Genomic DNA, 26182 nt, shown 5'->3' on the forward strand with positions numbered 1-26182 from the left:
TGCACTATGTGAACTATCTAAATTGATTTAACTCACCATACATAGTCCAGTCAACAATAGGAGCCTGAGCTGCAGCACATCGGATCATCCCCTCGGTGGACTTGATCACCATTAGCGCCAGGTAACCACCATAGTCCTGCAGGAGGAATGTAACCATAGGAGCTGATTCCTGATCATCATTCACTTCTGGATTTACTTGCACCTCAGACTGAATCATTCTGTTTTGCTAAACATGATGTAATTAACAGGCACAGGCCGCTGAACCCATCTGGTACCTACACTGTTGCTTGGTCGATACAGAAAAAAATTCTGAGTGCGCTTGAGACTATCACACACTAGATGGCAGCAGCAAACGTATAACAAACGTAAACCATTCCAGAAGTATTTTTCTCACTTAGATGAGTGTACTTAGTTATCCCCGATTAGGGATTTATTTCTAACCTGCGCAGGTGGAGAGTGAGGCTTATCTTTTTCCATGAAAAACACTTTGAAGTGCATTATGTTTATGAAAGGTTGTGTACAGATAAAGTTGATTGAATGATAATATTATTGATTCACAGAGATTTCCTTGCAAAGGTGAAGCAATATCAATTTATGGCATTAGTGCACTATGAAGAGAAGCATCCATCCATCCATTTTCCGTACTGCTTATTCCTCATTAAGGTCGCGGGGGGGGGGGGGGGGGGGGGGGGGGGCCTATCCCAGCTGTCTTCGGGCACGAGGCTGGGGACACCCTAAATTGGTTGCTAGCCAATTGCAGGGCACACGAAGACAAACAACAGCCACTCTCACACCTAGGGACAATTTGGAGTGTTCAATCTGCCTGCCATGCATGTTTATGGAATGTGGGAGGAAACCGGAGGACCCGGAGAAAACCCACACGGGCCCGGGGAGAACATGCAAACCCCACACAGGGAGACCGGAGCGGGACGCGAACCGGCGACTTCGGCATTGTGAAGCCGGCATGCTAACCACTCGAAGGAAAGCACTGGTTTGATAATGACCAATGAACTGACTGACATATACTTGACTGACATATACTTGTATCTCAAGGCACCATTGTGCAATTGCAATGAAGAAATGATATGAGCAGTTCAGACCTCTCCAAAAATGCCAACCCGAGTTGCATCGATGTAGGGAAGCTTCACCAAGTACCTGGAGAGAATTGACTCATTAATCCACCATGATGTTATTTCATGCTGATAACGAGCTGAAGCCAAAAAGACATCAGTTCGATGAAAAAAAGTAAACATTGTGAGATATTCATCTTGAAAAAAATTGAAGAAATTAACAATCATGCTAGCCGCCTTGAAGTATGGTGTCCAACATGTCTACATAATTATGCACTGAATATTGAAGTTTTTATTTTTCTACAAATTCGCTTTTTTTTAATTCCTAAGATGAGTACATACATTAAAGCTGCTATCTGGTCCTCAACGTCCACTTGTCCAATGTTATGGTGGAGCTCATGCAACATCCTGTGATGTGAAGACTACCATGAGCTGTGCATTGTATTGGACATTACATGTGCATCATTATAATGGAAGAAGAACAAATAATCACAAACCTTTGACCTCGGAAAGCAGAACCATGACCGTCGAGCCGGGCCACAATCACCTGATCAGAGCCCACAAGGACCCAGTCCCAGTCAGGCCTAAACTCCTCTGAGACTGCCTGGTCACCAGGAGAACTGCCTCTGTTGGAACACAGCTATGTTAGCGGACATACACAATGTTTGGGGGAAAAAAATCATGATTCTTGTATTAAAAAAATAACTGCAGTTAATTGGGATTTTTGTGTCCCTCAAACCGCTAAATTGCTTAATGGACTGATTAGTAGGAGGCAACCTTTGCCCGAGCTATTAACATGATTGCCGCTTACAAATTACAGTCTGTGCTAATGATTATAACATGTGCTTAAAATAGCTGTATTACCACAATTTCACAGATTTAAAATTAATATATTCAGAAGGCTGTATGGCTGGAACTCTAAGGCTCTGACATGAGACGTTACAGTTATTTTAAGTAAAAGTGTGAGAAGCTCAGCCTGCAGTCATGGTGGCACATGAGAGAATGTGAAGGTCAGAGTAGATGGTGCAGTGAATGCAAACGCGTTCCTTACACAATGAGCAGAAGGCCGTAGAGGAAGGACTCGGAGAAATCAAGAGGAAGGCTGAGCATCAGAGGCAGTTCTGTACGTGAGAGAGCATACACCTGCAACTTCATCTCGCATGAGGATATTAACCGTTGCATGCACGTCTCATTCCTACCATAGTTGTTCTGATGGACGATGTGGATTCGGGACTGAACCATTCTTTTGGTGGACAGCATTGACTGCAGAGGATGATTCTTCTCCAGAATGAAATAAGCTGATGGAATAAATAGCGAAAAAGATACTTCTTGAAAAGTCTACCTCAAGTGTAGGGATTAGTGTGTCTCTTTCTTTTTTTATCTTAAATCATAAAGCGTGATGTGAACTGTAATAGGTGGAAAGAGTATTACGTTTGAGTTAATACACCTGCACTTTTCTGGAGAGAACTCTTGCAAGATTTTGATTTTTTTGTCTGTGTGAATTTATGTTCATCCCTTCAGAAGAACAAGTGGTCAGGGGTTAGTGCTGGCTCACCCTTTCTGTGCGAGTTAGCCTGAAAGGTGTTTGACAGTGTTGAGTGCAGTGCTCTCAACTTATTCCACACCAAACGCAAGTCCCAGCATGTCGTTTTGAACCCTGCTTTGTGCATTACTGGCATAGCCGTCCAATGAAAATTTACATTTCAGAGGAACTAAGAATAATAGCAGTGGTTCAATTGTTAATTTTTATGCAGTCTCATCATTGACTTTGTAAGATGGTGCTTAAAATTAGTGTTTGCTATGAGCGCTCAGTTTAAACACATTAATTGATGAATTGATTAAGACATATTTCCAGATACTCTTATCAGAACTGGCCTTTTCACAAAATGGCATCTAGTGATGCAAACATTCGTCTGGCTGCATGAAAACACTCACACTCGACATCGTCCAAATTAAGAAGCAGGACCGATGGAACTCCCGGACCTACGGATGACACAGGTAAAAAGTGTATTTTGTCATGGAGAAAGCCATGCCTCCATCAACATGTCATCTCCATGGAAAAAGGTCACCATCAAGATGATGGTGAAAGATTTGCCTTTGCAATGCAGGATGGCGTGCTCCACGTCAGGGCTGATGTGAGCCTCAAAGAAGGTGCAGGCCTCACGCAGTCCACAGGTGAGGCACTGTCGTGGAAATGCACCCCAGGTGGACACACTGTCAGGGCGCACATGAGCGTTGTGTTTGAAGAAGGAGGAGTCAAAAGGAAATATAGTGAGACCTCAACTTACAAACACCCTAAGTTACAAACTTTTCGTCTTACAAACGTCAAATTTATGAAAATTAAACCTTATAATAAGCACTCTTTTCATAATCCACACCCACCACGGCTGGCGGAGTGATCTTCGGCGGAAGCACACGACCAAACAGCATCAGAGGTTAAGTTACCAACAGTCCTTATGGAAGGTGACTCTCCTTCCATAAGCCATCAACGACCATCAAAAAGGTAAAATAAAACTTTATTTTACAGCACAGTTTATTTCTTTAATTACAGTCCTCATGTAATGCGCCTCTCTTTCCAAACAGCAATTCCCTTTGACCTTTGACCAGTGACGTGCGGTGAGGTTCATGGCTGGTGAGGCACTGACGTCATCACAGTCAGATTTACAAACATGAACTATAGAGTAGTTTATTCACCATTTGATTGGCAACAGTTAACGTGTTAAGTTTAAAATGTCATGTCCACATTCCTTATATAAACTGTAGCATAGAAAAAAAAGAATTAAAAAAAAATGTTATTATCGGGTTACCTTTAATTATAAATGAAGTCCATGCGCCGCTCCTTCTGAAGAAAGGCAGCTATACCTTCTTTGTAGAAGCCTTCCTTATCTTCAGTTTTATAAGTCTCTCTATTTCTTTCAATTTAGATATGTAATCCTCCATTCTGAAAATAAGGCCAAGCAACCCGAAAAAATGACTGGATGGTTGCACTTAACTTGCGAACTGTTTACTGTAGCTTGCTCTCACTAATTCTATTATTCTGCAGCCGAGGAGGTGCAAGAATAATCTGTAATCACCAGCGCCCCCTGTCATGAGGCAGGAGAACTGTGTGCCTCACCTATGCACAGTTTTGATAAAAATAAAATAAAATAAAGACTAGTACAGTGCTTATAATGTAAAGTGACTCTACATTGTATACACCAGCTAAACTGTAGACATTTGAACAATTTAATAACGATATGCAGAGGGACAGCAATGCGGTCTCACTGCAGAGCAACCCAGCACAGTTCGCATAGTCATTGCGCAATCCATGGTGAGGCTCAGCCGGCTGCTGCCTTACCGCTCGTCTCCACTTAGTATTTGAACGGTAAATGTGAAAATTCAGCGATTTTGAAAAAAAAATCCAAAAATGATGATGTTCAATGGAAAAGAACTTTAAAGTACAAATCACTAAATAAATATAACTGTTTAATTTATTTTTTCATTTCGTATTTCCATGATGACAAGTGAGGCACAGCCTCACCTGCCTCCCCTGACTGCACGTCACTGCCTTCGACCTCCAACGCCATTCCATCAAGCCATAAATGACCATCACAAATGTAAATAAAGTGACTTTATGATACAATTCAGCAGTGGCGGTCCGTGCATTTCACACCTAGGCCTTCAGTGAAGTCCTGCTTAGTCCGACTTGAACAAATATCCCTCGTAATACCATAATTTATGACACAACGACTGGAGATATCATTTACAAAAGCACACACATGCAGTACTGGGCGTGGCATCACCTTAATCGTCTACAACACAGGCTATTTTCCGGAGCAATTACACATCAATAAATCTGCATCAGCAATTAAAACTTGTCACTATACGTGATACTGCAAACACTTAAAAATAAAAGGAAATTTAAAATCATTTGTCCACAAAGTTTTATGAAGTCCACCAAAAATATGCAATCTTTAACAAGATTTTACGCTAAATTACAAAATATCAGTTTTAATATAAGAAAAACAACAAGACGTTCACAAAACAAACTATTTGTTGAAAATAAAAGTAAACAAATCTTTTTCATTTGTTCTTGAGAATAGGCTTACCTACATGTGACAGCAAGCTGTCCTCTCCTTCAGCCATCGTGGGTTAAAAAAGCGAGTAGATATACTTGGTTTTTCTGCTAAAGTTCCGGGTTTCCGGGCTGAGGTAAAGTGAGTATCCAATCACAGGACGCGTACGTCATGTTCAACGCGAGGCCCTCTAGCTGGCCTTACTGTGCCAACTCGTGATCTGATTGGCTATCGCAACTGTATATCAACTACATGTGCCCGTTCTGTACAGCGCACAGACGCCCTCACTGTTGATTCTGAAGGCGTCGGTCAGATTTCATACAGCCTGGCGACACAAACTAGCTGAATTCTGATTGGATTAAAAACTCTGACCTAAAACTACAACACTGAAAGGAGCATAACCAAATGGACATAATATAACATCAAGAAAACAGTATGTAGAATAATTATATATATATTTAGAAAAAATACTTTTTTTAATGAAATTGACTTTCATTATAATTATGATAATGATGTCTGATTATGTTAGGCCAGCAAAGAAGGCCTTGCTGGCCCTGACGGCCCACCACTGCAATTCAGTGTATATCTTTCATTACAATACAATAGCACATTTATTATACATAGAATAAGGTATGTTGTGTGTAGTTTTAAGGCTTATTTAGTTGAAAAGTATATTTTATGGAAACCCGGGAACGGATTATTCCCATTTTAATGGTTTCCTATGTGAATTTTTTTTTTGAGATACATACTTTTCGGCTTACACACTCTGTCTGGGAACCAATTAAGTTCGTAAGTTGAGGTCTCACTGTAAGTGCAAAAACACTGAAAAAAATGTGCTTTGGTTCCATTGTAGCAACTATGTTCAGACCTGTGAATTGGTTAAATGAATATCGATCATTTGAATAGTTTTGAGGGAAAGAGTCAAAAAAGTGCAGTACAAAGTTAAGTACTTTGGGGTTTTTTTGTTCTTGTTGATAGTTACCTGTACAAATGCCTCTGTTGTGCAGAAACCTCTGTGCTCAGGTAGTATCTGAGTGGAGGACAACAGCTCATTTACATCTTATAAGCATGGCCATTCAAATATTTTCTTCTCCTTAAAAAATATTAAAGACAAAGAACACCAGGGCAACTGTCATTCATCTTTAACGTACTAAGCCAAATCATCAGTGTAGGTAATCATATGAAATGAAAAATACATTGATTTTATATTCATTTTATTAATAAGTACACAAAAATGGTGTCTTATCTTTCAAGATTTTTGGTTGGCCAGTAGCTTTGCATCCGAGAGACTAAGTCTGCCCTTGTTACTGAGCAGCGACAGAATCACATTTCCACATTGGGAACCAAAACATGAGCACTAGCACTGCTCGAACTGAATAATTTTAATGAATCAGATAATAATTTTTAAAACTTTAATTGGAAATATTTTTTTTGGCGCTGCTCAGTCTTATTTTTATAATAAACAAATATACCAGTGAAAAGGAAGGAAAAAAAACAAAGAAGAAACATACATGACCTGCTTGTTTTCATCATAAGACACAATTTGCGTCACCTCCCAGGCGCCGGTCGTAATGTATGCAATTTCATCCTTGTTGCTTTGGAGCTAAGAAACAACACAATAACTTACCTTACAATTGATTCTGTTTTTACATGTCGTCCTGTTTGATTTCCTCACCTTTTTGGTAAACATGGCAATGTGGTGAAAGTCACCTTGCCCTCCTTGTCTTATTGGAACGGCAAGAAAAAACCTGGTTGCGTCTTTGTCAAACAGAGGCTCCTGGTTCTGTGAAAGAGTGGGGGGAAGGGAGGACATTCTTTGTGATGCCCGTAGAGGAACATGAAGAAATGGCAATGGCAAAACTGAAGACTTACCTGCTTAGAAACCCATGAATCTGAAAAGGCCTCATGCCGCTGAAGCCCAAATTAAAGTGCAAGTTAAACATAACCGTGGTGAACACAGTGCTCTCTGAATCGCTATTGTGTTTGTCAGGACCAAAGCGGAATCAAGGATGTTGACATCAGTGTAATGGTATCATTTTCTAAATCTCAAAAGTCAACTGGAAGCTAATGGGAGGCATGCAATCCTGTGAAACGTGAGTGGAATGAGAAGCACGCACCGCAAGACAGACTCCTACGGCCGCATCGCACACTGTCAGCACTGATGCATTCTGGGCCCGAGTGAGCCAGCGCACGGCCAGGTGTGTGTTACTGATCCACTTCACCATGGTGATGTAGAAATCCCTGCAGATGAGGAACCCAGAATGGAATGAGAGGATGGATTTAATGTTTGGCGGATTTCTGACTTGGATTGTTGTTACCGTAGCCTGAGTTGATAGGAAGGACGCAGCTCCACAGTGTGCGTTATCCCAAAAAGATTGACGACAAACAGCTTGACCGCAGGGTTTGTTTGGCCGGCCTGATGGAACATTTAGAGCAATACTGTACATCAGTGGTTGATTTTTTTCTGGTACATGTATAACTTTTCACATAACATCATCAGAAGCAAAGTGGCATCGTAAAGTGTCAAGAATAAAACAAATTTGATATTAATGTAAGCCTCTACAATATTAACTCATTCATTTCCGTTCCAGAATTGATTTGGGAATTGAAAATATGACGTTGAATGCCACTCCCGAATTTGCTCGGTTTTGGTTTGTCTTGCTTTGCCGATAAAGTGCTAGTCAGACCTTTGGCAATGTTTTTTCCCTTCCACATTTGCCTTTTGTACAACCGCCCCCACTTGCACCTCATATTACTCCAGACCCATATACAGTAAAGTCTCGTTATATCGATATCGGACATATCGATAGTCCCGGTTATATCGATACTATTTCTATGCACGCACGGAGAAAATTACATGCAAACAGGGTCGGATATATCGATAGTTCCGGTTATATCGATATTTTTTCGGACTCCCTTGAATATCGATATAACGAGACTTTACTGTAACTGAGAAAGTAACTATTTTTTTCTGATGAAAGAAGAGAGTCCAAGGGTTCTTACGCTAGATTGAATGTTTATGTAGTCCTAAACTCAATATTCTGCGGGTCCTGAAATTTCAGGGAAAGTGACAAAAACCCTGGCACTGGAGTGGACACATTTTTGCACGTTTGGCAGTGAATGAGTCAAGCACAGTTTGAGAATCAACACTGCAATCAAATAGATTCATTCATTTGGGGACGATTACTGGAGCCTATCCCAGATGTCTTTGGGCAGTAGGCGGGGGACACTCTGAACTGGTTGCCAGCCAATCACAGGGCAAACAGAAACGAACAACCATCCGCTGAAACTCACACGTCGCAACAATTTAGTGTGTTCCATAACCTGCCATGCTTGTTTGTGGAATAAGTGAGGAAACCGGAGGACCTGGAGAAAACCCACATAAGGTGTATTTGGTCCTCACCATGGGATACGGGTACTGAAGTCCTCGTGGGTAGGTGCTGCCAGTGAACTGGGCCAAAGCCATGTTTGGTACCAATGTGTCGTTGATGGTCAGGAAAGCCAGTTTCTCTCCATCGGGGGACCACCAGTGGGCCAAGTGCGAGCGCAGAATTTCCTCTGAACAAATGAAATGTATTATTATTATTATTATAAAGATACAGTGTTGGATTATTATTATTATTATTATTATTATTATTATTATTATTATTATTATTATTATTATTATTATTGCAGTAGTGTTTCTTGAAGCTTGGGTGTTTCTCGTAACTGTGTGAAATGACCCCAAACGGAATTTTGAAAGGTGACACAACTGAATTATTATTATTAGTATTTTTTTTTTATTATTACTGGTACCGATAGTCATATAAAATGCATTCACTCGCTGTCTGGCAGCATAATTATGCCTGCGTTAAGGAGTTTCAATTTGAGAAAATAAGTGCTTAGCCGCCATCTTGTGGCATTTTAGTGCCAAGAAACTATGCTGAAATAAGTTGAGGAACTTCACTATACAAAACTATTACTCATTTATTGCCATTTTGTAATATTGTGGCAGGAAGCCGCAAAGTTTAAGTGAGTTTCAGAGCTTCATGAAGACAAAAGCAATTCTTTTCCAAAATCTATATTTTTCTGTGGCCCAGCAGCACAGATATAAAGATAAATGCATTAATCCATTTTCTGAGGCACTTTATCCTCACAAGGGCCATGGCCTGCTGGAAGCTCTCCCAGCCTTTGCTCAGCAATGAGCGGGCAACACAGTGAACTGGCAGCCAACCAATCACAGGGCAAAGATCATTTACATTCATAATCACAACGAGGGACATTAAAATGGACAAAATGAAATAGTACAGTTTGCTTATCGGAATTAAAATATAATTTCAAGATGCAAGCATAACTCTGCGTCATGTTTCGGTTTGCGGCGAAGGGGTGGCACGGTAGGGCCCCGCCTGCACCTGCACAGGTGTTGATCGTTTTAGTCAAGGGCAGATAAAAGGACTCCCGACACGACCATTCAGTGTCGGGTCATTGATTGTTTCACCCTGTCAGGTTGGGTTCGTAATGTTTTATTCCTGCCGACTTTATTTCTTGTCAATTACCTGCCTGCTTTTTGGGGGCCCACCACCACCATCTTGCAAAACGTGACACTCCGTATTTATTAGCATCAGCACTTGTTTATGAGTACTGAATGGAATGTCTGAACATGTGCTTAAAAGAACCTCCTGATTATCAAACACAATGTCTTGTTGTGCCTTGTCTCATTGCTCAGATTATTGGCGAGGGTAATGGGTTAATAATGTGGGAGATGACTCACACCTTCATAAAGCCAGTCAGCAAGCCCATTGAAGATGACGCCCGCCATCCCAGAAGAGGTAATCCTCAGGGAGCTGCTCCTCACATCTGATTGATAGTAGATGTTGTTCTCAAATATGTAAATCTTTGAAGGAAGAGGAAGGATTGCATGTTCACTTCAAAATTTGACCGGAACACAGCGGGATTCTGAAACAATACTCAAGAAGCTGCCCACAACTCTGAAACTCTGCTCTTGATTCTTTCCCACATTCAAATCCCATCTCAAAACCCACCTATTCAAAATCGCAGAGTTAATTGATATTCACCTCTTCTCTTATTTAGAATTTTATCTGTGGTTCTATCGTTTTTGTTCATGATTCTAAAATGTATTTGTGTTTTGAAAGGCGCTTATGAATAAAATATATTATTACTAGTAGTGGTAATATATGGTATGTAAATAAACAAACAAACATTTGTATCACACATTATCAGGTTATCGGCACTACCGAAAATGCAAATATAAGTTGTGCACTTTTACTCCATCTATTAAAATAGAAGTGGTGTTGGTGAATTAAGCCTACCAGTTGTTGTCCTTGTTTTCCCCACGCCGCATGCTGCAACACGGCATTGGAAACTTCAGGGGGGTTCAGTTCCCAAACCTCTCTAAAACCACACGCCAGAATGTATGATTAGTGATTGGGCAAAAGTGTATGTCCCCGAACACACACAGAAATTTACCGGGTGTATATGTTGTAAATGATGTAGGAAGCCTGGTAGGAATATCTGTACACCTGAAAAGAGAGGCAAATCAATGACACAAAGATAACACCCACTTACTGTTGCATGAAGGTGACCAACAGAGCACAAGACAACATTATTAACTGTGAGACCTCTACAAGTATGTGAGGAGAAAAGAAAGACTTCTTGAGGACGGTATAAACAAGAACACACAAAGAGTGACGTGTGAAATCTCCAAATGCGAAAGTAAATCTCAATAATACAAACAAACAGAAAGCACACTCGAAAATCACTGCGCATCTGTTGAGCGCTGAATGCAGGATTATTTTCAAAGCTGGTGTTTGTGCATGAATGTGCGCTGTCAAAAAATAAATAAAACACATTGAACTGAATTCCAATATTGATGCACCAAATGAATGAAAAGAGAAATTACACCTGTTTGACATCATAAGCAAAGAGTGCATATTGAAGGTCTGCTGAGAATGAGTACTTGGCCACCTTGAACGTCACCTGAAGAATCAAACAAAGCTTTACCAAATGCAAAAGAAAGATCAAAGTCAAGTCAAAGTCAAAGTCAGCTTTATTGTCAAATATGCTAATATGCATGACATACAGCACAGATGAAATTAATGTCCTCTCGGACCCAGCGTGCAAGACATGCAAGGCACTTATAACGTGGCTAAAAAAGACATACAATTGACAACAGACAATACATGTAATTTCTGTATGTAAAGTGAGGTAGTGTCGTATGGAAAGTGAGGTAGTGACGTATGTAAAGTGAGGTAGTGACATATGTAAAGTGAGGAAGTGACGTACATAAGATCCACCTGTGCTGTGATACACATTACTTAGATGGACAAAACTAAAATATGAAGAGCTAAACAGAAGAAGCAACTTACAAATGTCGTGTTGCTGAGCAGGACTTGGGTCTCGTTGCTGGTGAAATTGAATTTCATGACATGGTTGTCTCGGTTCCTGTACACTACCTCAGAATCTGAGACCAGAAAAGAGTATTATTGTGTGATTTCTGTCGAATGACATTCATTTGTTCCATTGCATTTATTGCCTCATGGTTTTTAATAATAGTAATACATTTAATTTCTAAGCGCCCTTCAAAACTCTCAAGGACACTTTACAGTCACAGGATTTTTTTGTGCGGGTGAGCAGTGGTAGCCATTTACGCCATGAACTTTCCCCACCGATGGGTGTTTTGTCAATACTGACTGGAAGTCAGTAGTTTTGCTTGAGTGAGCTTCATTGATGAGACAGTACATGGAAATGCATTGAGTTTCCTTTACAGTAAGTGGCAGTATGAAGTAAAGATCTGTAATCCACCGATAAATGAAGAGAAGAAGGAGGAAATAGAAGGATGATTTATTGTTTTCAAAAGTATATAGGCATTGCTGGATGATGTCTAGTCTGAGAAACTTGTTCTTTTTGACTCTATATACTCAGCTCTGCCAGACTCCAGTATTTACTCTCAACTCCCACTTGAGAGACTGACAACTCTTAATACAGACAGACTGAAGCTGAAAAGTCCAGATGATGCCCTTCATTGGATTTTGTCTGTCGAATTTTGATCCACATTCAAATCCCACCGAGATCAGAATCTGAATCTTTATTGGCCAAGTGTGTAAAACACACAAGGAATTTGTCCTCGGTAGAACACACTGCACTAGTATCATCATAAAAAAGACATGACAAATAAGTATGAAGGACACTAATAAAGTCTAATATTATCTAATTCCTTAATGTATGTGGTACCTCTCAGGAACAACTGAAACAATGTGAAACATACTAAGCAGAGCTAAAGTGATCAGTGGTAAAATAAAATCCGCTAACAGTTGTACAGTTGGTGCAGAAAATCAGTGAACCATTTTAAAGTGATCAGTCGACGTATTTGTAGTAAAACAAATGTGCAATTATGAAGATGTCCTTGAGCGCCTTAAAGTGTCTGGTGCTGGAGATAATATAGGTCAGTAACAGTGGTTCAAGTGAGTGTTAGAGCTACAATGATGATCAAGGGATGTTGTTCCACAGGGTTATGCAAAATTGCAAAGAGGCAGTAGACAGTTATATTTGGGTTACTTTTTAGAGAGCTAATGGCGACAGCGGAAGCTGTTTAAATATCTGCTGGATTTGGTGCGCATGGATCGGTGGTGTCACATCTCGTCGCAGTCCTGGCGCGCCCCGGCCCTCCAGTCACCTCCTCTGCTGCTCCCTGGAGACGGCCCCTCCCATCATCACGCACCTGGGTTCCCACAGCTGTTTGTCATTCCTTTGATTGTGCCTTCTGACTATATTTGCCGATCGAACTAGTCCGTCTTCGTCGGAGTATTCAGAAAGCTACCCTCGCGACTTCCCTTCCGTCAGGTCTGCATTATTCTTTTGTCCTCACTCATCGCCATTGGTATTGTTTTTGCACATGTGTCTCAGTTTTCTTGGTTCACGAGTATCTGTCTCGCCGTGTACTTGGGATCCGAACTCCCCGCTTTCCCTCGTCACTTGAGTCCTGCCTCCAAGCCTCAAGAGACATAACAGGTGGCGCCTGCGCGCAGGGTGTGAAGGGTCCAGTTGGATTTTCTGTGCCCTTGTCTTGGTTCTTGCATTGTGCATGTCCTCAAGAGTGGGAAGGGCGGTGCCAATGATTTATTCTGCTCTGTTAAATGTCCGTTGAGATGGTGTATATACAAACAGACACAGTATATTCTGAATCCGACTTGAATGGGTCCATCCCGGTCTGTTGACCTCATGTTGCTCACTTAAGCTATCTAGCTAGCTATCCAGCTGGCTACCGAGCTAGCTGTCCAGCTGGCTACCTAGCTAGCTGTCCAGCTGGCTCCCTAGCTAGCTACCAACTGGCTATGTAGCTAGCTACCAGCTGGCTATTAGATATCTAGATAGCTAACTATCTAGCTAGCTATCTATTAGCTAACTAGCTAACTTTCTATCTATTTGAGTTATTCCGGGTTGAGTGAACGCTGGCGGATGTGGCTGCCTCTGCTCACCTACAGAAAAACTTATCCTGTGGCTGTAAAGTGATCTTCAGAGTTTTGAAAGGCGCTTAGGAATGAAATGTATTATTATTATTATTGTAATTATTAGTATTTCTATTATTATTATTAATATTATTACTATTAATAATAATAACAATAATAGCAACAACAACTATAATAATAATAATAATGAACATTCAAGCTCATCCGAAGGCAGCCTACCGTTTTGAGTGTTTCAACTAAGGCTCAACTGATTGGCGTCTCTGGTGTTGTTTATGTCTCTGCAAACATGCATTGATCCATTTTCGAAACCCCTTGTCCTCTTCACACATGACAGGTGAGCTGGAGCGTATACCTTGACTGGTCATCAGCCAATCACAGGGCACCCGACAATCTACTTTTAGGTGGAATGTGCACTGTGAGTGTGAAATAAAATGTTGCTCTGTTTCGTGATGTAGAGACATTACAACTTGTTGACATCCAACTGTTGATGAGTATGCACAGGCTTCAGTGAGCAAACTATCACATCTTAATTGCTTCGAAGGGCCCAAGGAAGGATTTGTACAGCTTGGGGAGGGAAAAGGGGTGCAAGGGTGACCTTTTATTTTATTTTGAGTGTTACTTGTTATGCTCAGGTTACGTGTTCATGTCTACACAGCTTGAAAAGGTAACTGAAGCAAATGCCATGAGAGTTTCCTAATGGTGAGGTCACATTGTCACGCCATGCATCATCCCATCTCAATCACACACTCAAAAGATCATCTTCAACGAACAAAGAATATATAAACAATTAAATAATGTCTAACTGCAACACAAATTAGCTTCACATCTGCCTTTCTAAACCTTCAAGGACACGTCATATTGATCTTTTCTTTGGATAGGATGATAAAAGGCCTGCATTTTATTGGTATCAACAAAACTTTGATTGATGTTCGTATGAATAATATGTTCTCTCAACTCATCCAATGTACTTTAGTGTACACATGGGGTTGCATAGTGTCCTAAAAGGCTCATCTATAAATGCATAGTATAGAGATGGTTGTCCGGGAGTAGGCCTAAAAGAGGCCTCATTAGAAACAAGTACATAATGCGCAATTATACAGAGCCATAGTCAATCGCTTGACTGATTAAAAAGTAATCGTTTGAAGTATTTTGCCGTAGATCAGATGGCTGGATATTGTAAACCTGCACTCAACCTGTGAGCTTCTGTCGAGAAGAGATTACTTTCGGTAATTTCAGCATGTGATGGCTGCTATCTTTCTTGTGTGGCGTGAACTAAGAGCAGCAGCCTTGACGAATGCCTTTAATTAAAACAATCAGTCACCTGCAGAGAGGAAGGCAAAGCCTCAAGCAAGTGAATGTATGTCAATGAAGGATTATACATTTCAACACCACAATTTGTGCTTTTCACTGCAGAGTGTTCAGGTTACTGTCAGAAATATATAAGAAACAATGACAGTCTGTATTTCCTCACACAGAAACCAGGAAAATAAACAAAAATATAAAAAAATGTCTAAGGCCAATCACATTTGCTTTTAATGGCAAAGGCGAACAAGCATGAGCAGGTGTACCTATTGTTATGGCCTCACCAACACCCTTTGTTTCAACCTTCATGTCTTTCTGCAGGCGCAGATTATATCTTCTTGTTTGCAGGCTTTATTCCCGTGTGGGGTGATGGTATTTTCATTCCGATAAAAACGGATTCAAATGTATACTATGTATGACAGCGGGTGGTAAAAATGAGGCTGGCTTTTAGAATGATTTTTCCACTTTGTAGTCACGCTTTGCAATCATATAGGATCATGGGAAGACAGAAAAAAAGAAAAACAACTACAAATTCAAAAGTAATAAGTCACTATTGCCAGGAAGACATATAAGGACAATTGGACTGTTTTTGTCACAGTTTTGCTCCTTGCCGAGCAAGAACGATGACAAGAATCTTATAAGAGTGGATTTACAATCCAATAAGAATACAACACAAAAACAAGTCAATATGAAAAAAAAAAACCGTTGTAGCAGAAACATGTTCAATATTTCTAACCTCATATAAGTGGTAAAACCAACTCATTCATGTACTACGACTGCCCACTGTGCCATGAATGGGATGTTGCCAATCAAAGCAGCACTCTGAGTGACAAACAAGGACGGGACAATGAACACGTCTACAGGTCAATGAATCACGAATGACTGCAAGAGCATTTTGTCACTCAGACTCTTCATGTTCACGGCAGAAGATTCTGATCCAGAATTTATGTCCATTCTGGGTCATTCGGGGGTCGGATTTTTACATGTGAGGATTTCGGTCACAGATATAAAACAAATTTAAAGGACAACCAACGCCTCCGGACAAGTTGTGTCCATAATTTTTAAAATCGCTTCAAATGACTTCTACTGAGCGTATTTTACAAAGATTCCACCGCATATAGCTGTATTTTACGTTTCAAGACTCGCGCTGAATATTCAGGAAGTCTCGTTTTTGAGTTGGTGACGATTCCTGGCGTCACGTCACGGAAGGAACGCCCCTGACCGAGAAATGACACACAATGCATTTTGCTGTACTGTGTTTCGTCTGAAAACTTCGTGTTGATGGCGAAATTAGAAGGAAAACACATAAATAACACGATGGTGAATCGAGTGTTGCACCAAGACAACTACAGTATTAGATATTCGCTGACACAAATTCCTAGCACACAAATCAGCCCATTTCCAACGGAGCTTGACTGCCATTTCTGCATGTTCTGGGTACTACACATCAGTCCTGATGCCTCAAAATGACCCGGAAAGACTTATTTAATCGATTTGCAAACATGTATGCTTGCTTTCCTCTTCAGAACTATTGGAATCATATTCATCACTGGATGAGTAACAAGAAAGCATCTTCTCCGAATCTGAAGCCATTGTTTTGATTCTTGAGCAAGGCAAGACGTCTTGGCGTGACATCACGAACAAGGGGGCGGGACCTTCTGAAACTGGCCACTTCCGGGTTCAATTTGAAGTAGTTTTTGGACACTAAGTCATTTTTATTGGTGTTTTGCATTTGACTAAAAATATCATCCTGCGTGTTTTGGGTATTTTAGATGATATAAAACGTTTTTCTGATGTCAGTTAGGAAACAAAAAAGTGGTGTTGCTTGTCCTTTAAAGGACAACCGACGTCTCTGGACAAGTTGTGTCCATAATTTGTAAAATGGCTTCAAATGACTTCTACTGGGCGTATTTTAATAAGATTCCACCGCATATAGCTATATTTTACGTTTTAAGACTCGCTCTGAACATTCAGGAAGTCTTGTTTTTGAGTTTTGACAAGTCCGCACGTGACGTCAGAAAAGGACCGCCTCCTCACCGTAAAAAAGACGCATTGTAGCGTCTTTCCATCACGCCAATGTATTTTGCTGTACTGTTTTTTTAAACCATGTCTTACACCCAAAAGGAGCCAGCAGAGAGAGGCAAACTCCATGGAAAGATAGTATCAGCCTGTGGAAACGAGCTGATTCATTCCTCACCGGAGCTGATCGCCATTTTTCTGCCTCTTCTTGGGTGAGACATTCCCCCCCCGCCCGTTTGCCTCAAAATGGCCCAAATAAATTCTTTAATCGATTGCAAACATGTATGCTTTGCTCATCAGGACTATTTGAATCACATTCATAACTGGATGTGTAACAAGAAAGCATATTCTCCAAATCAGAAGCCAGTTTTGATTCACAAGCAATGCAAGACGTCTTGGCGTGTCGTCACGAACTCGGGGCGGGACTTTCTGAAAATGCCCAATTCGCCGCTCATTTTTTTGCAGATTTTGGACACTTTAAGTCATTTTTATTGGTGTTTTGCATTTGACTAAAAATATCATACTGCATGTTTTGGGTATTTTAGATGCTATAAAACGTTTTCCCTGTGTCAGTTAAAAAACAAAAAAGTGACGTCGGTTGTCCTTTAAGATTTGAAAAATCTTGAGGTCTGCTTCACTCCTCAATAGTCTGAAATACATAGGCACGTTTGTATGATTAGTGAAGAATTCCCGAATGATTATTCTCTTGGGTGCTCACCGCTTATCCATGTGACTTCTGGGTCGTGCACAGTGAACTCGGAAGAGTACAGATCGTCCACAGTCAGCGCAGACTTGACGCTACCTGCGAGATCGACTTGGGAAAGAGAGAGATTTTATAGGAGAAACGGACCAACGGACTTTACAGAGTTTCTTAATGTGGAAACTTTCAGTGAGAATACAACAGGCATTTCTATAAATTATATTCTATGAATTCTTAATCTTAACTCCCCATGGAAATTTACTCAAACATTTTGCAACCCAGCTGACCAATGACAAAAACTAAATTAGTTGAACACATAATAAATCAACACATCAAATATTCAAATTTCACTTTCTCTTTTAAAATATGTCAGTTGACGTTACAGTCCTAGTTTTTGGGATTATCGTCCACTGGGATTAATGACATTTTAGGTGTGTGTCGTTTTTACCAGGTGTGAGGACGACCACAGACATTGTGATGAGCGAGCAGACAGCCACGATCACCAACAGAGAGATGGCGATCCCCTTCCAGTTCCTCTGCGGGGTGCTGATATCCACAAACTCCTGTCGGGTTGAACAAAATCGCAGAGGGCTAAGATTAAGCCTGTTGAATCGACTTTTGCTTTTCATGGGATTTTGTTGGGAGGGGGATTTTTGTTGGATAGGTGAGTGAGGTTGGGTCGTATTTAATTCCACCACTTTTTTTTCTTCAACAGAACTGATTACTCATCAAGCATTTTAAAAAGAATATTCACATTTTGCAAAGCTTTACTTACACATAAATGCTTTTAAATTTCATCCTTTTTAACTGTGTTATTTTTGCGTGGGTGAGTTGTGATGACAAAACGAAATAGTTATATTTATTTTCATATTTTGTATTTGCCCAGCTTCTAATAAAAATAATTTGATAACATTTCCAAAATTTGTAACGCCATTTCCACACTTTTGAAAATAATAGTCTGAATCAGACAGGATTATACTGCATCAATAAAAACATCATGTTACTGACTTATTTTATTTTGCAAAAATAAAGTGGCCTGGTTTTTCAACATTGGCCTTTTTCTCCATAAAAATTATAATGTGTGATAAATAAGATAGATATTGTAAGCATTTTTTTTTTTAGTGCCAAACCCCTCATTACCTAAAAAGACTTGGCTAAACCATTATTCTTGACCTCTTTTTGTGGTTTAACAGTCATAACAACCCTCCAAGGGAAACAATAAATATAATGCGGCCCAGGACAAAAAAGTGTCCTTGACACCCCTGTTAGATAAAATGACATGGTTGGATATCAGTGGATTGATATGATATTTTTGATGAAAATCATGAAAATTACACTTGGTGCACAATAAATTAATTAATTTGATGAGCAAGCATCCTTTGCTCTTTCAGTGTCAGCTTTTTTTTTTAAACCACTGCAAAGTCTTGGGCGACATATTCGAGCAGCCCCCATTCCTTCCTCCTCAGGACATGTATGTCCAGTCCATTATTTAACAGGCCAACACCATGTTAGACAATCCTTCCCATGCGTTACCCTCCGAATTTGAGGTCCTAAACGTCTCTGAAAATTAAACCGATATAAAAACACATTCATACCGCAGGCTATTATCTTAATCAATAAACAATTAGAGGGAGGCAGACAGACAAGTAGGACAAGAAGGCAGTGCGGGGGGGGAGTGTGCATTGGACTGTAATGCAGTGTCCATTGTATGTAGACTTTAGATTGCCTTCTATGGTATGTAATTGTCCAATTTATGTTGTGTAGTGTATGTGTTAAATAAATAAATAAATTTATTATTTATTTATTTTTATGTACGTAGCAGCACAGAGGGCCAGTCCTCTGAGACAAGTTTCTCCTACTGGAGAGCAAATAAAAGGCAAATTCAAATTGATATTGATGCAGAAAACCTTTAGTGCATACAATTTATCTGTATATTGAGTCATGTTATGATATTGCAGATGAAATGATCAGGGGCCTTTTTAGGATATTTTTATGGCTGAAAAACAGTGCCTGAAAATAGAATAATGGTTGCGCTTCCACATCAATCACAATCATGATATGGACAGACATTGGTATGTCCGTCCGTCTGTGTCACACGTTCAACCAGCGAGGTGGAAAGGAGAGCATTTAATTAATGGAACAGACCCACACAGCAGAGCGTTCCTCACAGGCCACTGAGCCATGGGCCACTCCCTGACTATTAGTTCAACTTCTCTGATCTGGTTCTTCAATTGTGCGCGTTGCATGAAAGTCTTTGGAGACACTTCACTTGCAGTTACTCGCACTCACTTAAGCTGACTGCAAAGCGATGGAAGACTTCGCTTGTGAAAGAGTCGGCCAGCCGAAAAAGAAGTCCCGATGCAAGCTTTCCCTGGATTCATTTTCAATTTTCGATTTTTGAGGAAATGCAAGATGTGCTGGCTGCCAGCACAATTATGAGGTAGTGATGTGATATTTGGACTCATTTTAACTGAACTGATAGTTGATAGGAGAAAAAGGATCAACCCCTTCAAAGCTGAGGCACTTGGTATTTCTTATTTTCAATCATCGCTCAAGACTAATGAAAATGTTTATCTGAATGCTGCTTTTTTTCCTTTTCGTTTTACATCTGTGTGTTTCGTTTTACAAATTTTAATTTGTAATGTGTTGCGTGGTAATCAAAGCTTAATTATGTTGTTTTAATGTAAATGGTTTGAGCTTATAAATGTAAACAATCACAGATTGGAATTTTTTGTTGACCTTGTTTTGAGATGGGTCAGGAGACCAGGTGGAAAGGGAACAGGGCTAGAAGCTTAGGGTCGGGGTTTAAGTTATATCATGGTGAAGACAGAAAGAGAAATGGAGTTGGGGTTATCTTAAAAGAGGAGTTTGTTAGGAATGTCTTCGAAGTAAAGAGGATATCAGATAGAATGATGAGTCTGAAGCTAGAAATTGAAGGTGTGATGTTCAATGTTGTTTGTGGGTATGCCCCACAAGTAGGATGCGAGCTGGCGGAGACGGAGAAATTTTGGTTGGACTTTGATGAAGTCATACAGAACATCCCGAGAAGTGAGAGGAGGGTTGTAATTGGTGGAGACTTCAATGGACATGTTGGCGCAGGAAACAAAGATGATGAGGAGGTGATGGGCAGGTTTGGACTCCAGATGAGGAACGCTGAAGGAAGATGGTGGTTGACTTTGCTAAGAGAATGGAAATGGCTATTGTGAATACTTTCTTTCAGAAGAGACAGGAACATAGGGTGACCTATAAGAGTGGAGGCAGAAGTACACAGGTAGACTACATTTTGTGTCAACGGCACCATCTAAAGGAAATCAGTGACTGCAAAGTAGTGGTTGGTGAGAGTGTAGCCAGACAGCATAGGTTGGTGGTGTGTAGGATGACGCTGGCAGTGAGGAAGATGAAGAAACCAAAGGCTGAAGTGAGGACAAAATGGTGGATGTTGAAAAAGGAATAGTGTTGCATGATATTTAGGAAGGAGGGAAGACAGGCACTGGGTGGGCAAGAGGTCCTTCCAGATGACTGGCAAACTACAGCGAACATAATCAGAGACACAGGTCGGAAAGTGCTTGATGTATCGAGTGGAAGAAAGGTAGATAAGGAGACTTGGTGGTGGAATGGGGAGGTGCAGGAGTGTATACAGAGAAAGAGGTTAGCAAAGAAGAAGTGGGACAGTGGTGGCAAAGGCCAAACAAGAGGCCTATGATGACTTGTATGCTCGGCTGGACAGCAAGGAAGGTGAGACTGATCTTTACAGGCTGGCGAGACAGAGAGACAAAGATGGTAAGGACCTGCAGCAGGTACGGGTAATTAAGGATAGAGATGGCAATGTATTAGAGCACTTTGAAGAATTGATGAAGGAGGAAAATGAGAAGGAACAAAGAGTAGAAGACGTGACTGTTGTGGACCAAGACGTAGCAAGCATTAGCAAGGATGAAGTGAGGAGGGCGCTGAAGAGGATGAAGGGGGGAAAGGCACTTGGGCCTGATGATTTACCAATCGAGGTATGGAAGTGTCTTAGAGAGGTGGCGGTGGTGTTCGTGACTGGGTTATTCAACAAGATCTTAGATGGTGAACAGATCCCTGAAGAATGGAGACGAAGTGTACTCGTGCCCATTTTTAAGAACAAAGGAGATATGCAGAGTTGTACTAATTACAGAGGAATAAAGTTGATGAGCCATACAATGAAACTCTGGGAAAGAGTAGTTGAAGCTAGACTAAGAGCAGAAGTGACCATTTGTGAGCAGCAGTATGGCTTCATGCCACAAAAAGAGTACGACAGATGCAGTGTTTGCTTTAAGAATGCTGATAGAGAAGTGCAGAGAAGGTCAGAAGGAATTGCATTGTGTCTTTGAAGATCTGGAGAAAGCGTATGACAGGATGCCCAGAGAAGAGCTGTGGTATTGCATGAGGAAGTCTGGAGTGACGGAAAAATATGTCAGAGCGGTGCAAGACATGTATCATGAATGTAAGACAGTTGTGAGGTGCGCTGTCGGTGTGACTGAGAAATTCAAGGTGGAGGTGGGACTCCACCAGGGGTCAGCTCTGAGCCCCTTCTTGTTTGCTATGGTGATGGACAGGCTGACAGACGATGTTAGACAAGAATCTCCTTGGACCATGATGTTTGCAGATGACATTGTGATCTGTAGCGAGAACAGGGAACAGGTGGCGGAGAAACTAGAGATGTGGAGATGTGCCCTGGAAAGGAGAGGAATGAAGATCAGTCGCAGCAAGACGGAATATCTGTGTGTGAATGAGAGGGATCCAAGTGCAAGCGTGATGCTCCAGGGGGAAGAGATAAAGAAGGTGGAGGATTTTAAGTACTTGGGGTCAACTGTCCAGAGCAATGGAGAGTGTGGAAAAGAGGTGAAGAAGCGTGTCCAGGCAGGCTGGAGCGGCTGGAGAAAAATGTCAGGTGTGATGTGTGATAGAAGGGTTTCAGCTAGGATGAAAGGAAAAGTGCATAAAACCGTGGTCAGACCAGCCATGATGTTTGGACTGGAGACAGTGCCACTGACGAAAATACAGGAAGCAGAGCTGGAGGTAGCAGAGCTGAAGATGATAGGATTAGGAATGAGTACATTAGAGGAACAACTCATATTCGAGCCTTTGGAGAGAATGTCAGAGAGGCCAGACTGAGATGGTTTGGACATGTCCAGAGGAGAGAGAGTGACTATATAGGGAGAAGGATGCTGAGCCTTGAACTGCCAGGCAGGAGACCGAGAGGAAGACCGAAGAGGAGGTTGTGCTCAAAGACGACATGAAGGTAGCTGGTGTGAGAGAAGAGGATGCACAAAACCGGGATAGATGGAGGACATTGATTCGCTGTGGCGACCCCTGAGGGGAAAAGCCGAAAGGAAAAGAAGAAGAACACAATGCTTAAATATAGCAAGACTGAAACAAGTACACTGAAACTTATTTCTACAAATGTTCAAAACTCAATTCTGAAAGGTGAAATGCAAATTTCAAAGATACATTCAACTGAACGGTACCTAGGAAATTATTTTTTCAGAATTGTTGCTTTTTATTCTTTTTGTATGTATCCTGGTAGTAATACCCATTCCCATAAAAAAAACGGAATTGTCCTATATTTGACTGTCATATGTTGCAAACTGTACTCAGTTTGTCCAATGTGTCTGTCACACACATATGTGAAACTGAATTTAACAATACTGAAAAAAGGAAATATTAAAGAACTCCACAGTTAGCGAGCTTGGCCTACAGCTGGTGCGTTCTTCTCTGCTTTGTGCCAAATCCTCGGCCTGCCTGCATGCATGCACACAGCCCAGTCTGGCATGATCGTTGCCTGGTAATGAGCTACTTATCATTGTTATAGTTCCCATCATTATTGTAAAAGTGTCCCCAGACAGGCCTTGTTACAGATGGTACGGCAATATACAGTCTATGCATGCAATACAGTACAGTATACTCAAATTCAAAACACACACACACACACAGAAAGTGCTAAAGAATGAATGACTCTCTGTATCTTTGTGTTGTAATATTGTTTTTGTGTTGTCATATTATTTGTTTATTTTGTTCTTGTGACTTCAAGACGGCGAGAGTGGCTGCCTTTCCAGCAGCTCATGTAGTATTTTGTTTTTCTAATTTCATTCCTTTTATCAGTTTGCTGCTGTGAAATGTAAATTTCTCCACTTTGAGACTAATAAAGGCAAATCCAAATTCTACATAGTTCACTCTATACAGCCTTGAACAGGTACAGTATACACACACGTTTGTGTGTGTTTTTTTTTTTTCTTCCTTAAAGAAAATGTGTCCTCAGTTCTTACATTCACAGGACTTTATTGGCTCATTTAAGTACCATCCAGTTCCAGTAAAAGTGACCTTAGACAGGCTTTGTTTAATTTACAGTGTTTTGTATGTCTACAATACAGTAGGCTGGGTCTATATGAACACTTTAAGTACAACACTTTAAGTACCTCTAAGTGCTTTCTTTCTTCTCATTTCTAACCGACCACCAAGTGACGCCAAGGCCCAGAGACTAATTTGGCATGTTAAATGCTGTTTAGTAACTCAAAGCATTTTGTATTTTCGTATACAAAATACATTGGACTGGATTTGTCTTGATTAGTCTTGCAGTGGAGAAATTTACACTCTGGAATTTTCAGGAAAGGGATTCTCAAAGAGATCTGCTGATGAAGCATGATTTTTGGTACATGCTTAAAAAAAGATATTTCAGTCTCTGCAAAGTGCCAATGACAATGACTATAGTTGTCCAAATGTTGCCTGAAACCCAATGCATATTTTCAACAGGTCAGCTCTGAAAAAACACAAAACAAGTTGACATTATTTACTTGTTTTGCTGCGAGTACACATGGGTCGCTATTCCAATTTCCCACCTCGTGTATTAAAGCGCATCATGGTTTCAGCATCCAGATCCTCCTGTTTATGACCTCATGCGGGTTTATGTAACACGTCACACAGTGAGCGATTACACGTTTTCAGTTGTCGCACCTGCTCACATGAAACAACAGGAGGCAATCATCCAAATGCGAGCTCGGGAAGATACGTCACAACTCCTCGCAGGGGAGAAGAGGATGTTCACACAATCAGCATCCAACACATGTTTCACAACATCACAGACATCAGTTTTCACTTGTACCGTGTCGGCTATAAACCAGGCATATTTTGCACCTTAATTGTCTCATCAAGGGAAGCGCACAAGCAAGCCTTCCGATCACTGCAGTAAAGTGATGAGAGTGCCAGAAAGGTACCTCATCTTGCTGATCCTCCTTCGATTTCTTCCTGCTTGGATCCTTGGAGGCTGTCATTGCAACGACTCTTCCTTTGCCGGAATTCTCCACCGAATGCTCCCAGCAATAACATCCAAAACCTGCTAGGGAATCGATATAACGGCTAAATCAAGTAAATTTTTATAGGCCAGAGTACGGTTTCCTGAATTTGCTACCAAAATAAAGGACATGGCCAAGAATGTCCGTTGACGTTGATCATTGGTCCAAAATTGCTTTACTAAAGATATGCATTTTTACATTTAAGTGTAGATGATTTTTAAATGAAGCTCCAAATGTGTGTTTTGAATGTTATGTTAATGAACAAGAACATTATATTGTTTTCTTGCGCATGCACATGTGTCTGCGCGCGTGTGCGTGTGCGTGTCCGTGTGCGTGTGCGTGTGCGATTAGTGTGTTTCGCGCAAATGGAAGCAAACGGTTAGGACACCGACCAGTGTTAGGTGTTACAGACAAAGCCCTCAGGACATACACAAGCTGTGCAGGAATCCTAAAAATAAAACAACGTCGGGAAATAGCTTCATAACAAAAGAATGCTGTTGCTGAAGTTTGCTTTGTCACTTCAGAACATGAAATTTGTGCAAACCTGCTCGGGATTATATGGTCTTGGACCTTAATATACAGTAATTCTTCGAAATAAATAAATAAACAAACAGACTGCCACACGCCTGATTTTTATGATACACAAAAATGAGTTTGAGATCAATCATTTCCAACATTATTCATGTGACTTGTTGCCTCAAAAGGAAGGTAAGCAAAAATAAACAAGTGAAATAATTGGTTGCACAAGTGAGCACACCCTGTAAAAACTAGAATGAGACTATGTCTATTGTTAAACGAACACAACAAACTGTCACCCATTGACACAGGGGTCATAGCCTCTTTTAAACAGCATGCACATAAGAAAAGGTAAATAAATAAATGTAAGAAAGAAAAAGCGAGTCCATGTTAATTGATGCTGCCAGGACCACACATCACGATTGGTGTCACGATTTCCAAGGTGATTGACGACAAAAAAATACAGGCAGGAGGGAGGAGCTGGATGTATTTGATAAGTACTATTACATAAAGTCAGCAGGAACAAAATCTTAAAGTCATCAGAGCAGAAAGCTCCAAAGTAGCAAACAAAACCATGAGTAAAACATGACAAGACGAAACAAACCTGAGAGGGTGAAACAAAACAATGACCCAACCCTGAATGGTTGTGCCGGCAGTCCTTTTAACTGCCACTGATTCAAACGATAATCACATGTGCTGCTGCAGGCGGGGTCTTACAGTGCCACCAGTTGGTCGCAAACCAAAA

At 40.8% G+C, this 26182-nt stretch overlaps 1 protein-coding gene across 1 annotated transcript in view; it reads right to left on the minus strand.

The window, feature by feature from the left end:
* dpp10 (dipeptidyl peptidase like 10) overlaps window positions 1-24998 on the minus strand; it is a 31160-nt gene extending 6162 nt beyond the window's left edge. Inside the window, exons 1-23 of the mRNA XM_089001696.1 lie at window positions 24844-24998; window positions 18060-18174; window positions 17630-17725; window positions 11491-11585; window positions 11027-11101; window positions 10592-10644; window positions 10435-10516; window positions 9878-9998; window positions 8529-8683; window positions 7444-7541; window positions 7243-7366; window positions 6998-7036; window positions 6801-6908; window positions 6637-6728; window positions 6108-6155; window positions 3166-3284; window positions 3006-3053; window positions 2270-2368; window positions 2122-2191; window positions 1568-1696; window positions 1413-1478; window positions 1101-1155; window positions 37-136 (exon numbers count right to left, since the gene is read on the minus strand). Coding sequence (XP_088857822.1) covers window positions 37-136; window positions 1101-1155; window positions 1413-1478; window positions 1568-1696; window positions 2122-2191; window positions 2270-2368; window positions 3006-3053; window positions 3166-3284; window positions 6108-6155; window positions 6637-6728; window positions 6801-6908; window positions 6998-7036; window positions 7243-7366; window positions 7444-7541; window positions 8529-8683; window positions 9878-9998; window positions 10435-10516; window positions 10592-10644; window positions 11027-11101; window positions 11491-11585; window positions 17630-17725; window positions 18060-18174; window positions 24844-24900 — 2044 coding nt within the window. The 5' untranslated portion in view covers window positions 24901-24998. The remainder of the gene's footprint in view (window positions 1-36; window positions 137-1100; window positions 1156-1412; window positions 1479-1567; window positions 1697-2121; window positions 2192-2269; window positions 2369-3005; window positions 3054-3165; window positions 3285-6107; window positions 6156-6636; window positions 6729-6800; window positions 6909-6997; window positions 7037-7242; window positions 7367-7443; window positions 7542-8528; window positions 8684-9877; window positions 9999-10434; window positions 10517-10591; window positions 10645-11026; window positions 11102-11490; window positions 11586-17629; window positions 17726-18059; window positions 18175-24843) is intronic.
* Between the last annotated feature and the right edge of the window lie 1184 nt (window positions 24999-26182).

The sequence above is a fragment of the Hippocampus bargibanti genome, linkage group LG01 (assembly GCF_051943395.1).
Source record: "Hippocampus bargibanti isolate YZ-2025 linkage group LG01, ASM5194339v1, whole genome shotgun sequence".
Lineage (NCBI taxonomy): Eukaryota > Metazoa > Chordata > Actinopteri > Syngnathiformes > Syngnathidae > Hippocampus > Hippocampus bargibanti.